This window comes from Camelus dromedarius, chromosome 27 (genome assembly GCF_036321535.1).
Source record: "Camelus dromedarius isolate mCamDro1 chromosome 27, mCamDro1.pat, whole genome shotgun sequence".
Taxonomy (NCBI): domain Eukaryota; kingdom Metazoa; phylum Chordata; class Mammalia; order Artiodactyla; family Camelidae; genus Camelus; species Camelus dromedarius.
The window spans coordinates 23,874,442-23,888,170 of record NC_087462.1 but is presented as its reverse complement, the minus strand read 5'-3'; the positions used below and the strand labels follow the sequence as shown (position 1 = coordinate 23,888,170).

The 13,729-nt window shown below is 59.4% G+C and overlaps 1 protein-coding gene across 2 annotated transcripts; it reads right to left on the bottom strand.

The window, feature by feature from the left end:
* Positions 1-5,686: 5,686 nt before the first annotated feature.
* On the bottom strand, positions 5,687-13,710 carry N4BP3 (NEDD4 binding protein 3). Of its 2 annotated transcripts, none has more exons than XM_031437921.2 (5): positions 13,574-13,710; positions 8,119-8,469; positions 7,380-7,907; positions 6,716-6,970; positions 5,687-6,591 (listed from the first exon to the last, which is right to left on the bottom strand). In XM_031437921.2, exons 2-5 carry the CDS (start codon positions 8,437-8,439, stop codon positions 6,064-6,066), a joined length of 1,632 nt encoding a protein of 543 aa, XP_031293781.1. In that variant the 5' UTR covers positions 8,440-8,469; positions 13,574-13,710; the 3' UTR covers positions 5,687-6,063. The 2 variants fall into 2 exon arrangements, with proteins under 2 accessions (XP_031293781.1, XP_031293783.1); XM_031437923.2 differs by having other exon boundaries at positions 8,119-8,466; positions 13,574-13,682.
* Between the last annotated feature and the right edge of the window lie 19 nt (positions 13,711-13,729).

Sequence of the window (13,729 nt, the reverse complement as noted above, 5' to 3'; positions counted from 1 at the left end):
AGTTTAATTCCCACTGTGTGTCCATTTTATTTTGCAGGGGGTGGTGCAAAGTATGACTATTTTTCCCCCTACATTTTTGTCCAGTAGTCCCAGAACTGCTTATTAAATGATCTTCCCTTACCCTCTCATTTTGAAGCTCGTCATCATAACATTAAGATTTCCCACAGAATGAAATCTACTTCTTTCCATTGACGTGTATAGTTTTATTTTTACAACAATGTCATGGTGTTTTATTCTCTACTTTGTAACATGCTCTAATATATGGTGGGATTAAACTCTGCTCACAAAAAGGACAAGAAAAACAAACACAGGGTTATTAAGGAAGCAGTTCACCGGTTGCCTGAGGGTGGGATAGAAGGGGTGAGTACAGGGGACACAGGGGAATTTGGGGGAATGAAGAAGATACAGGGAAATGGGGTGCAAGAGGATGGCTGTGTCCCAGGTCTTGGTCAAGTCCCTGGGATGTTCCCCATTAAGTTAGAGTCCATGGCTTCGTGCAGGAAGGAATTCAAGAGCGAGTCATAGTTCAGTAAAAGTAGACTTACTCAGAGAGATGCATACTCCATAGAGAGAGTGAGGTTCATCTCATTCAGAAGGAAAAGTGGCCACGAGGCTTTATGGGCTCCGTAACTTCGTATGCTAATAAGTGGGAGGATTATTCCAATTACTTTGGGGAAGGGGTTGGGAGTCCCTGAACCTGGGCCACCGCCCACTTTTTGGCCTTTTATAGTCAGCCTTGGAACTGTCATGGCACCTGCAGGAGTACTATTTCCCATGCTAATATATTACAATGAGCATATAATGAAGCTCAAGGTCTACTGGGAGTTGAATCTCCCGCCATCTTGGTGCAAATGGCTGTGTCCTTCTTTTAATGGTTGTGCCCTGCCCCCTTGCCTCCTGTCTCAATGGAGCTATTCTATTTGTTGACTGTAGGGTTGGCTTTACAATTGTCTGTCCTATCAAAGCAGTGAATTTTCCTGTATGGAAATTATACCTTAAACATGGCAGGGGGCAGAGAGGCCAGTACACAAAGAGCACACTACATAAAAAGATAAGAAGGAAGAAAGGAGGAGGGAAGGAAAGAAGGAAGGAAGGAAGATTGGTTCTTGACAGAGAGGACAGGCCCCAGGGTGCTCTCCTGAAAATGTAGCCTTCCTTGCCTCCCAGAGCACATCGAGGAAGGCCAAGCTTGGAAAAGATGGACCCTCCAGTGCTAGCTGGTGCGATGGGGGCAATGACAGGTGTGTGGAACCTGGAGCATCAGGGCTCAGCCTGTGGAGTTCAAGGTGCCGGCTCAGGCCTTGCTCTTCTTTCCAGTCTCCAGGTGGCTCCCAACCAGTCTCCTGTCTCCCTGTCCCAGCCCCTCCTTGCAAAGCTTTGGTTCAGGCCAGGAGAGGCTACATCATTTGTAGTTCCTTGAGCAAAATGAAAATCTAAGGCCCCTTATTCCTTTTTTCTTGGGTGGAGAGAGTAATTAGATTTATTTACCTATTTACTTTTTAAGTGCACTGAGGATTGAACCCAGGACCTCCTACATGCTAAGCACACACTATACACTGAGCTATACCTTCTGCCCCTTAAGGATCCTTGTTCAAACAGCATTAAGTTCAAGATGGTGGCAGCCGAGCATTGCACCAAGTCTCAAGCCATTCTGAGTGTGGGGCCCTGGGTGACGGCACAGGTCACACACAAAGCGGGTCCTGGTTCTGGCCCTTCCCCTTGGCTGCCTGAAGGACCCACTCAGTCGCAGGAGGTAAAGTCCTCCTGTGCCAGCTGACCAGGCTGTCCAGGAGCTTTCTTGCCTCCTCTCACCCCTTTCCAGACAGGACCCTCCCCTAGACCCACCGCGTGCTTTCCCGTGACCAAATCTCGGCCCATCTCGGGTTACCCACATCCCAGCCTGCTCCCGAGGTAATCTCTCCCAACTTCCCCTCCTCGGAGATTACCTCAGTTAAAGAAAAAAAAAAAAAATTCATGACAATTGTTAAAGAGTAAGGAAGCCTTTATTCAACGTGGCGGGGTGGGGGGGCTACTGGAATGGAGATTTATAGTAGGGACCAGAGAGTGGGCTCAACTGCAAATACAACAAAGAAAAGTAGAATTTATAGCCAAGGAGCAGGGTTGAGGGGTGGTATCAGTAGATGGAAAATTACTAAGGGGAAACCTCAGAGGGCAGCGTTGGGGGATCTGGCTAAACAGATCCTCGGTGAAGGCAGGCCAGAGTGATCAGACATCACGTGGGAGATGGTGGAGGCTGAGGAACCAGGGTAGATATGGAGGGTGATCGGATATGGAGGATGGGGGATTCTAGCTAAACTAACTTAGCAGGATTCTTGCTAGAACCGGACTGCATAAGGAAGGACACAGGAGCCCAGGACACAGGAAGGCATAGTCAAAAAGAGAGCTCAGAAGTGGCTGACCAAAGTTTGGATAACCCCCCCAACCTACTCATCACCTGGAGTATGAGCCAGCTGTCCTCTGGACTCCCGTGGCACTCAAACCTCACCTCTCGTGACATATTCCACGTCTGTTTTTGTTGCAAGAAACAACACATTCTTATTCTTTTCTGAATCCAATACAGAGGGCTAGGCCCGCACCCACCAGAGTGGTGGGTGAGGTGAGGTGAGCTGAATCATCACTGTGGGGCCTGCATCCTCTCTGGAAAATGGTTTCCTAATACCACAGCCCCTCAGTCTCAAAGAAATGCACGCTCATCCCTCCGAGGCTCCCTCTGCCGTCTCCATGTTCTGCTGATGGCTCACTGCCGCGGAGGGGCCCAGGCACGACTGTGGACGTGTGTGTGTGTGATGTCTCCCGCCCCCACACTCTCCCTCCAGGAAGGGCCACGGGGGCGGAGGCCTTGGCCACCTCGGCTTCCTCCCTGAGGGAGGCTCAGTACATCACTGTGCAGTGAATGGCGACTGGCTGTGGCGCCCCGGTCGGTGCCTGGCACAGACCTGCTTCAGACCAGGTGGCACAAAAGGTGAATGAAGGCTCAGAGGTGAAGCCTTTGCCACCTTCCCACCCCACCCCCACCCAACTTGAACCCATGCCAGTCAGGGGAGGAGTCTGGTCCCTCTTGCTCCAAATGCCCCCCCCTACCCCCATCACCGTGACTTCTGGGCTCAAACCAGAGCAGGCTCTGGGGATGAAAACAGAAGACCTGGCCCTGCCCCGGCCATGCCTGCAGCCCAGTGGAGACAGACCGACCATTCCAGCAGCACAGAAAGAGCTGGTGGAGAGACATGGGGGCTGCAGACACAGGGATGAGGGGATTGCCTGGACAGGGAGTGAGTTCAGGGAAGGCTTCCTGGAGGAGGCAAGATCTGAGCTCCATGAGGGCGTCCTGCCTGGAGAACACAGGCCCAAAGGGCTGCTGGCATCAGGAGGGACACCACTATCAGGGACCCTGGAGGCCAGGCTGTCGCAGGCTTCAGTGACAGGCTAAGGGGCCCAGGGAGCCACTGGAGGGCATGACACTATCTGAGCTAAGAACAGGAGGGGCCGAGGGCAGGGAGCCCAGTGCAGGGAGCTTGCCTCAGTACAGGAGAGAATCGGCTACTTGGGCCTAGTCTCATGGGGGTGGGGGGTGGCTGAGGGTGGCTGGTGAGCTGAGGGGCTGCCAGGGGCAGGAGGAAGGGGCTGCCCCAAGCAGTAGCCACTGTGGTGGTGCCTGTGATCCGCTGGCCCCAGAGCCACCCTGCCGGCTTGGGGACATGGGGACGGGGAACTGGTTTGCCCAGCAGGGATGAGCTAACAAGGATCAGGTTCCCTGAGACGCCCCAGCTTCGGCTCTCCTGAGCCCTCCCCCTACCTTTGGGCCTGGCCTTAGTTTCTGGCACAGCTGCCAAGTTTTGGTACCGCCCACCCACTCCCCAGTGGCTGTACTGGCCAGCCCAGCTTCCTAATTGCTGGGTGGGGAGCTGTTCTGCAGAGCTGGGACACCAAAAGGTGGACCCTGGCCACTGTGGGGCACATGGGTACCCAGCCTGACTAGCTCCAGGCCATGGGGGGGCACCAGGCTTCCAGCCAGCACTGGGCTCTGGAGAGCCCTCTAGAGGAGTCATTGACCCAGAAATGTCGGTTTGGAGGGGTGTGTGAAATCAGTATCAAGGCCTGCTGGGGACAGGCTTACCTAACCCAGGTGTTCCTCCCTCCCTCCCCAGGCAGAGGACCCCGGCTCAGAGGTGGGCCCAGATGGGTCTCAGCAAGGCCCAGGGGTCTGTCCACCAGCTTCAGTCAAGCCTGGCCAGTGCAGAAAGGGGCTGGGGCTGATGGGTAAGAATGGGACAGAGGGAGAAGCCAGGAAGCAGCCCTCCTGGCCTCCAACCCAGGAGCCCCAAACACACCCCCTTAGACACACCCACCACCCACAGCACATCTCCAGCGCACCCACCTGCCACTCACAGGACATGAACACACCATCCCCACTGCAGACAACTCACACCCCCCATTCTCTGCCCTAAAAAGGCGGAGCACACCTGCCCACACTCCACATCCCCATCCATACTCCTGCATGGCAACTCCACCACCTGGACCCCCCTGCTGGGGCCTCAGGGAGCTGCCAGGCCTGGCCTGGGAGGGAGGGGGCACAACCAGAGGGAGCAAACTGGGGGTTTCTGCAGAGAACTTCTCAGGGGTGGCCGCTGCCCCACCAGGGCAGGGCCTGGGTAGGGGGACATCTGTGTGCTGGCTCCTCTGGGGCAGGATGTACATCTAATTCAACTCTGCACCCCTATGCCCTGAGGGCCTAACTCAGCACCTGACAAACAGGAAGCGCTCAATGCGTGGCAACATTTACAGTGATGTATCTGTAAGGACACAGAGCTTCACAGCAAGGGGTGGGGAGACGCCACCAGCATAGCCAGACTGGATCTGTGCTCCAGGCCACCCACCCAGGAGGGAGCAAAGGCTCAGAGAGAAGGGCAGATGTCTGAGAGGCCAAGGGTGGGAGCAGGTTTTAGGGGGCCAAGGATCAGCCTTGGCTAAGAGAAAGGGCTAGGGGTGTGGGTGGGGCTGCTTCTTCCCAGGACAGAGCTTTCCAGAATACAAATCAGATAATTTCTCTCCAGAATATCCCATTGTCCCCCATCCCTACAGGGAAATGTTCAAATTCCCCACTGTGGCACAGGCCCTTTACCAAGTGACCTACAAGCTTTCTCTGCTTGTCTCCTGCACCTTCCCAGGGCCCTCCCTCTGGAGGGAGGGGTGCATAAACCAGATAGAAAGGTGGGAGGTACGTCCTGGGAGGGGCAGGGCGCTACCAGAGCCTTAAGTTGCCCCAGCGGAAGCTGTCTTAGGCTGGCCCCACATCCAGCGGGCCCGGGCACTCAGGGCCCAGACTTCCCACCAAGAGGATGTTTCATGCTCTAGCAATGCCTTGGTTGACTTGCCCTTTTATTTTCTTGTGTTCCCTGGCATTGTTCCTTCTCAAAAGTCCCACCCGTGCTAAAGAAAAGAAGTTCAGCCCACATGGCAGCTAAGGAGCTCTGTGGTACGAGGGCAAGGATTCCTCCACTTCCCAACACGTACGCCCAGAAGATGCACACAGAGGCCCAGGGCACCCCCTCCCCACTCACCATGACCATGGAGGAGCTACAGCCCAGGTCAACAGCCCCCAACCCTGACCTTCCACAATTCTCTGGACAAAGACCCAGGACAGGCCCAACGTTTTCAAGCCGGTGCCTCCTCGTAGAAAATGTGATTTTATTCTGGGGAGGCCAGTGTTCCCATTGCAGCCTCCCTCCCTCATGCCTGCCCTTCTGCATCATGGGCTCTTCACTGCCCAACCTCCTTTCCTGGGCCACGCCTATTCCAGGGAGCAGGGCCGGGCCCTGCCTCGGTGCTCCTCAGCCAGGAGCACCTTGCCCTGGCTCCTGCCACTGGCAGCCCATCCAGCCCACAGCCCCACTGGATCCCTCCTCTCGGCGAGTCTCCCCGTCCCTGGCTGGTCTCAGCAGATTCTGCCCCAGACCAACGTAAGGAAGGAGCCGGCTGTCTCAGGACGGGCTGGTTCAAGCCGTCTCCTGACAGTGGTTCTGCTGTCAGCTCGCTCCGTGGGCCTCAGATCTTGGAGGACTCGAGCCGAGGGCTCCAGGGTGTGGGGGGCTCCCGCAGCGCCCGCAGCTCCTGTTCCAGAGCCTGGTTGCGGCGGTACATGTCCATGTAGCCCCCCTGGATCTCCCGCTGGTAGCGCAGCACCCGCTCCTTCTCCTCCTGCCACGTCCGCCGCTCCTGCTCGAAGCGCAGCGCCTGCTCCTGGCCCCGGAGCCGCTCCTGCAGCAGCTCAGCCCGCAGCTGCTCGGCCCCGTCTCCAGCCTCGCTGCCCCCTGCCTCCCCCAGCAGCCCCCTGCTCTTGCAGTCATCCGTCTCACAGCTGCCCGGGGCCTCCTCCCGAGGCGCCTGCTCCTGCAGGCTCCGCACGGCCTCACGCAGCCGGGCCAGCTCCGTGTCCTGGGCCTGGGCTTGTGCCCGGCTGCCCCGAAGTTGCGTCTTCAGGCTGAAGATCTCAGCCAGCTTCTGCGCCAGCTCGGCCTGGGCCTCCCGCAGCTGCTGCTTCAGGAGGCTGATCTCCGCTGTCTTCTGGCACACCTGGAGGGGCACAAGGATGGGCAAGAGCCCAGCAAAGCAGGGTCAGCGGGGCCGGCCTGGAGGACAGACAGAGGATGGGTCTACTGCCATGGGGGAAGGGGTTTCTGAATGCCTGGTCTCTCACCTCCCATCGGGCTTCCTCCTCTGGTCGGGCGCTGGGATCAGCCTCTGGGAGGGCAGCTGGAGGCCGGGGCTCAGGGCCCAGGCCCTGCTGTGCCCGCAGCTCCTTGCGCAGGCGCCGCTGCTCCTGCTGGGCCATGAACAGCTGTAGCTGGAGGTTGCGCTCACTGCGCTCAGCCTTCTGGGCCACCTCGTGCAGCCGCTCCACGTACAGGCGCTTCAGCTCAGCCAGCCACAGCCGCTGGCGCTCCTCCAGCACCTGCCAAGGAGAAGAGGAACCTGCCATGCTGACACCCACGCCCAGCCCTGCCCCTTGGACGCCGAATGCCTGCCTTCCCATAGCGGGCCCACCACTCTGACACTCCAGCTGGGCCCAGGGCCCAATGCTCTGGCCACACATGGGCCCTAACTCAGAAGTCCTCCAGAGGTGAAATGTCCCCAACACATGGCCTCCCCAAGGAGTCTACTGTCCTCCTTCCCCCCACACAGCTCCCACAAGGACCGCCAATGACATGACATCCCTGCCATGCGGGATTTGGGGAAAGAAGCCAAACTGTCTCCCTCTTCCTTATTCTCTCAGAGCCACGTGGGAGAGCTAACTGGTGACCCTCTGCCCTGGACACCAGTGCCCTGACAGAAGAGGACCCTGGGGCAGGGACTGCTCTCACCTGCGTGAAGGGACTGGAGCCATCTTCGTCACCGAGGCCCCTCTTGAGCTCCTCACAGCTGTCGGGCAGCACAGCCACCATCTCCTCGGCGGTGGGGCAGGAGAACTCGTAGGGGGGTGGTGGCTCGGGCAGGCAGTTCAGCACACCCAGCGGCCCACCCTCCTTGGGGCCCCGGGAGGCCCGGTCCAGGGAGCCCCCCAGGTGGTTAATGTGGCCCAGAGAGGAACTGAAGGGGCCGGGGCCGGTGCTGGGACTGCGGCCAAAGCTGCCCCCGCTAGAGGAGTCGGACAAACTAGGCTCGGGCTCGGGGCCGCCCTCGTCCAGGCTGAGGGCGTGCAGCAGCTGGGCGCGGGCCTGGGCCTGGCTGCCCCGGGGCCCTGGGCTCAGGGGCGGGTGGCAGGCCAGCGTGTGCAGGCTGCCGTTGCTGCGCCACAGTTTCTGGCCCTTGTGGGCCGCCAGGCTCTGCATGGACAGGAAGCCTTTCCCGGTGCCCGCCACTGGCTTGAACACCGATGGGCGAATGCGGCACTGCCAGGAAGAGAGGACAGGTGTGAGGCCCTGGGCTGACTGCTCTGCAGCCCCTGGGGGTCCTCTTTGAGAACACAGGAGGCAGTGACCAAGCCTCAGGCCAGACCATAGCAAGACTTTCGTATCCCATCCCAGCATCAGGATGTTCAAGGAGGCCCCCAGCCCCCCACCCCACCCTCCCACACTGGGGAGGGGCACGGCAGAGGCACACCTTGTCAAATCGACCCCGCTCAGGCAGCGAAGTCTTGCTGAAGTCACCGGCCCGAGGATGCTCCCGGTAGTAGAGGGTGGTATAGTCGGCAGGCTCATTCCGAGAGGCCCGCTTGGTGGTCTTGCTGTCCTTCTTGGGGAGGTGCAGGTAGCTGAGGATCTCACGCTGGCCCAAGCCTTTCCGGAAGAGCCCATCAGGCTGGCGGGAGCCCCGGGACCCTGCGAGTGCCTCCCGCAGCTCTTCAGGGGAGAAGTCCTGGCGTTCCAACAGGCTGCCCACGCTGCCCATGACAATGCCAGCAGGGCCTGGGGCTGTGGCCATGAAGTTTCAACAGGGCACAGGTGGCTGCTTCTGGGGGTCGAGAGGCTCCATCAGGGGCAGGTAGGAGCTTGCTGCCTAGCTCCCTGGATGCCCGAAAACCAGGTGCTTGCCCTCTGTATCAGCTCCCCACCTGGCCCACCCAGGAGTGGCACGTGTGGGTCCCAGAGAGAATCCAGACAGGATTCCTTGGCCGGCAAGAGAAAGGGGTAGTGTGTGATGGGGGACACGGGGGGTCCAGGACATAAGGCAGCAGAATAGGGGCCCCAACCAGGGCTGGGCCAGCTGAGGACTCCAGCTCCGTCTGACTATAATTTTGTCCATTCTCCTGCCAGGCTCCTCACCCAATTTGGCAGGTGGACAGAGGGTCCAGGGAACAGAGGCCAATGGCCTCGGACTCCCGAGTCCTTCTTCCTCCCCTGGGTGGGGGAAACTCGGTTCAACCCCTCTTCTTTCAGAGGCTCAGAGTTCCCAAGGGAAGCACCTGGCATGGGTGGGGTTGGGAGCTGCAACGGGAGGGATCCAAACAGGAAGGGCCCGAGAAGGAAGGATGGACGGCAGGAACAATGGCCACAGTTTCCGGAACAGGTGTTCATGTCAGGGCAGCGGTGGGAAGCAGGGGAAGGGGCAGTGAAGCCCCTGCCAGCCCCTGTATATGCTGCCATTCCAAAGCCCACCACCAGGCCCGGGGTCAGGGGTTGTCCAAATCCTGACCCAGCGTGGAGCCGGGTCAGTGTGTGGTCGGTGGCTTCCTCATCAGGACAATAACCATGACAACTCTTATCACTCAGGGATGCTGGGAGGATTGACTGAGATAAGAGAACAGAAATCCAGTCCGGGGCTGGCCCGTGGCCTGGGTCAACATAGGCTGGCTGAAGTTGAGCTCAGCCAGCAGACACATGAACGCCGCCAGCGGGCAGCCAAGTGACCAGGTTACGGATTGTCTCCCACCCGTGTTGGGACCACACTATGGAGGGCAGGGCCTAGTGCCCTGCTGGGTCCCCTGTGTCCAGGCCAACACCTGGCACACAGGAGGAGGTCAGGAAGTACTTGTCAGATGAATGAATGCCACCTTCTTTGCCCCCCACCCAGCTGCTCCCATTCCTGGACTGCAAGTCCCCGGCCACCCACCCAATATGCTTCCGGGACACCCACTCCTGCCCCAAACAATGGTTAGGAGGTTCCATCTTCCTCAACCATTTCCAGGTTTTGTGTTTGTAGAAGACAAAGCTCACGGGGAGTGGAAGGGAGGGCAGGCCCTGCCCCCATATCCTGTGGCCCTCAGCACTGCTCTGGGCGAAAGAAACCTCCCCAGCCCTCCCCACACAGCCCCCAGACGGCTCGGCCCCTCCGGGGATATCACAGGCCACACAGGGTGAGGGGATCATCCAGGTAAGGAATCGCAGGTGCTGGGCACCTACAGCGACACAGCCCTGCCTGGGGGTCTCGTGGAGTCTTCGGACATAGTTAACTGTCCGTTTTTTTAGGTGAGGGCACTGGGACTCCAAAAAGTGAAGTTGGCTTGCCCAAGGTCACAGAGCTGGTCAGAGTGAGGGTGCTTCTGATCCCAGCACCATGGTTGCCAAATGTCGAGTGGGGACCCAGGATGTCACCCACAGCCCAAGAGCTCGAATGGGAGCATCTTGCCTCCCAGTCTGACACCCCCTCACCCTGACAAGCCAACCTAGCAACAGACACCACTGTGTCCAAGAGCCCACTGAACTGTCACAGCTTCCTGGGAAGGCAGACAGCAGAGAACCTGGTCTCCAGCCCTGCCCCCATACTCTCTCTCCACGGAGAAGCACCTCCCTTCTCCAGGCCACAGTTTCCCCATCTTTCTCCGAAGTGGGAAAGACCCTGCCGGCCCTGCCTTCCTCCTGGGGTTTCTGTGACTGTAACAGAGACAGGGAGGTGAAAGGGCTTGTGAACAGCAAGCCCGGTGAGAGCACGGGGGTGGGGACTGTGGCAACGGTGCCAAGTCCGCCCACTTCACACACTGCCTCGGGCTCCCCTGGGCAGAGCCTCACTTCCTGTCTTAGGGAGCAATAACCGACACCCCATGATCCCCACGAAGGGTCTCAGGTCCAGGGGAGAGGCAGCCATGGGCCAAAATAGCACGTACATCACACTCACACCGCAGTCTAGTCAGTGCCCCTGGCAGCACCAAAGCTCCTCCGTTAGAGGACACAGCGCAGACCCAACAGCAGACAGTCATGCTCAAGGTCATCCACACAGCACTGAGCACCTTCAGACACACACAACACACGAATACCCAGGTGTCCTCCCAGCCCCAAGGCTAGATGTAGGGGAGTGAGAGTATGTGTGTGCGCGCGCGCACACACGCACATGCGAGTGAGCAGGTGGTGAGAGGGGCCTGTGACCAGCTTCTCTTCACAAGCACGTTGAGCAGTTAGAAACATCGGAGCTGGCTGGAGGGGCACAAACAGCCCTAGCCCTTCCCTTTGTCTTTCCCTAAGGCCCCCCACCCTCCACCCTTCCTAGATAACTTCTCTGGCTGTATTATTAGCTGAGGCCCCCGGCTTTCAGGAGGCTCCGCCCTGCCCAGGTCTCAGTCTGGGGACAGTCCCTTTTCCTAAAGGAGTCCATCCACCTCCCCTGCCTCCCCGCAACACACACATTCCTTCCGGTTGCTTGGAAGCCCGGGGCCTGGCCCAGTCAGTCCAGGGCCAGCTGTGCAGGAGAGGATGTGGTGGGGGAGTGGGAGGGAGAGACAGCAAGTGCCTTGCAGTCTCACTAGGACCATCAGAGCAAAAAGTAGGGCCTCCTCCAAGTGCCTGGGCTGCGCTGCCCAGAGCTCAGTACCTGCCTGGGGCCCAGAGCTCTGCACAGAGCTGAAACCCCCTACCACCCGGCCAGCTGGGTTTGACTGGGCTACATAGGCCACATTCTGCGCAGGTCGCTGCTGGCCCCAACTGGGCCTCTTTATTTCTGTTCCCACCTCCCTTTCCACCCCATCCAGGATCAGCCAGCAGCACCGAGAGCTCCGGACACCAGTAGCATCTACTTTGGTCCAACCCTTGGTGGAGACAGAATGGGGCTGGGGGACTACCCTGGCCATGATGCAGAGAGAGGACACACAGGGAGGCATCCACTTGTCCCTCGGTGAGTGCCTTGTTGGGTCAGCCTGATCCAGGGCTGTTGGGCCTGCCACATGCTCACAACACACAAAGGGGGATATTGTCATTCCCCACTTCAGAAGAAAAAACTGAGGTCCAGGAGGTAAAATAATGTGCCCAGGGTCACATTCAGCTGAATAGGAGAAAGTGCACAGGCTCCCCACATTTAGAAGCCTGCCCTGACCTCACTGTGCATCTCCTGTGGGGTGGAAAGTCCCAGAGCATGAGGGTAGGAAGCTCCCAGCCGGCCTCGGCTGTCTTCATCCCCTCCTGAACCCTGGCCCCAGGGGAGGGTCCCACCACCTGCTGGGGGATCAGCTTTGCTGAGGGGCGTGTCTGCAGCTGCCCCTGAGGAATGGGACTGGAATGTCCCAGCTCCAAAAGAGGGGCCCAGGGAGGGGTCAGGAGAGGCTGGCATTCCCTAGCCCCACTGAGACACTTGAAGAGGCAAAGTCCAGCGTCTAAATCCTGCAGGAGTGATTCTTAGCATCACTATATGGTCACCTATAATTGCATGGCACGCTAGTGTTTATCAGCCCTTTCATTTCATCATCTCATCTCCACAACAGCCTTATAGAAGCAGGCAGAACAGTAGTTACCCTCACCCCCATATTACAGATAGGGGAACTGAGGCCCAGAAAGAAGTGAGCTGCCCAATATCCTACATGATGAGAAATCCCAACTCCCTAGGCAAGACCCTCTCTTCTGTCCTAGGCTGCCTCAGCTGATGGTCACCAGCTGCCCTCCATGGGCACACACTGCTGTGGAGTAAGTCGGCTCAGCTCCCCGCTCCTGCTTCTCCCAAGGGCACCTGCAACCAGTTTGGTTTGGATCCCAGGCCCCTCAGACTGGAATGTCCCCCGCCTGCCCCTAGGTCAGGAAGAAATAGTGGAAGCACTCTGCATGGGGACTCAGCCCTGGAAACTGCTAGCTCTAGAGGCGATGGCGGGTCGCATTCATTCAGTCTCGCACATACACACCCACACAGCCAGCCGGCAGGCAGAGGAGCCCTGCCCAGGAGGGCTCTGGGAGGAGGCTGATTACTGGGCCCAGGATGGCCTACTGCCTCTTCTCCCTCCCTAGGCCAGGCAGGGAGAGCGCACCAAAATCCCTGGACAGGCTGAGCCCCTGGTGTAAATGAGGAGAGCCCCAATCTGCTCGTGGAGGCGTGGAGGCTGGGGATTGCCAGGTGGGAGACGACAGGTCCCAGTCCTTTTTCCGGACGCAGTCAGGGCCCCGGTTTCCGCCTGGCCCCAGGCAGGCCCTCACTTTGGCCAAAGGTTGTGGTCAGACTGGGATGGTGCTCAAGACCTGAGCACATCCCCTATCCACAGGATCCCTGGCAGCAGGCTGGCAGCTGCCGCCGGTACAGGGCAAGGGGTTGGTGGAGGAAGGGGGTACCTTGGAGCGGGCGGAAGAGAGCAGGAGAGGGGTCTCATGAGGAAGGTGAGGGGGCAGAAGAGGTTGGCATCTCCATGGAGTTTCCCCGGGAAAGGCTGTGGCAGAGGCTAGGGCTCCCAGAACTAAGAGAGGTCCTCGACCTACTTGGGGGGCGGGAGGGGACGTCTCTTCCAGTCCCCTCTCTGAGGCCTGCCCCGAATCTATGGGCTGGAGGCGCAGAAGCCGAGGTCAGACTCCCGCGCTAAGGGCGTCTGCCCCACCCCAGCGGCGGCGCAGGGGTCCCAGATCCAAGGAAAGCGCGTTTGCATGGGTTAAGGAGAACAGCGAGACCTGCCGCCCGCCCTTCCAGCGGAGCGCCCCTGCTCGCAGATGGTCTCTGATCCCGTACCTCGGTGCTACGGTGTCTGGAAGCAGAGGGTACCTGGGCGCACACCGCACCTTGCCACCTCCGCCCACTTCTCAGACGGGAACCTCGGCGGGCGAAGGGCTGCGCCTTGGCCAAGGTCGCCGGGAAGGCTAGACCTTGGCGGCCGGCCCCACCCCCCGAGTCCGGCCCCGGGCCCCCGCCCGAGCCCCAGCCCCCGGCGCGCCCCACTCACCATGCTGGCGCTGCTCCGCACCCCTCGCACGCTGGGGCTCCTTCGCGCGGATTCGAACCCTCCCTCCAGGGCGCCGGCTCCAGCCGAGATTGCGAGCCGGGCCGGAGCGGCGGGGCGGTAGGCGCCGAGAAAACGCGGGCGGGCGGGCGGGCGGGC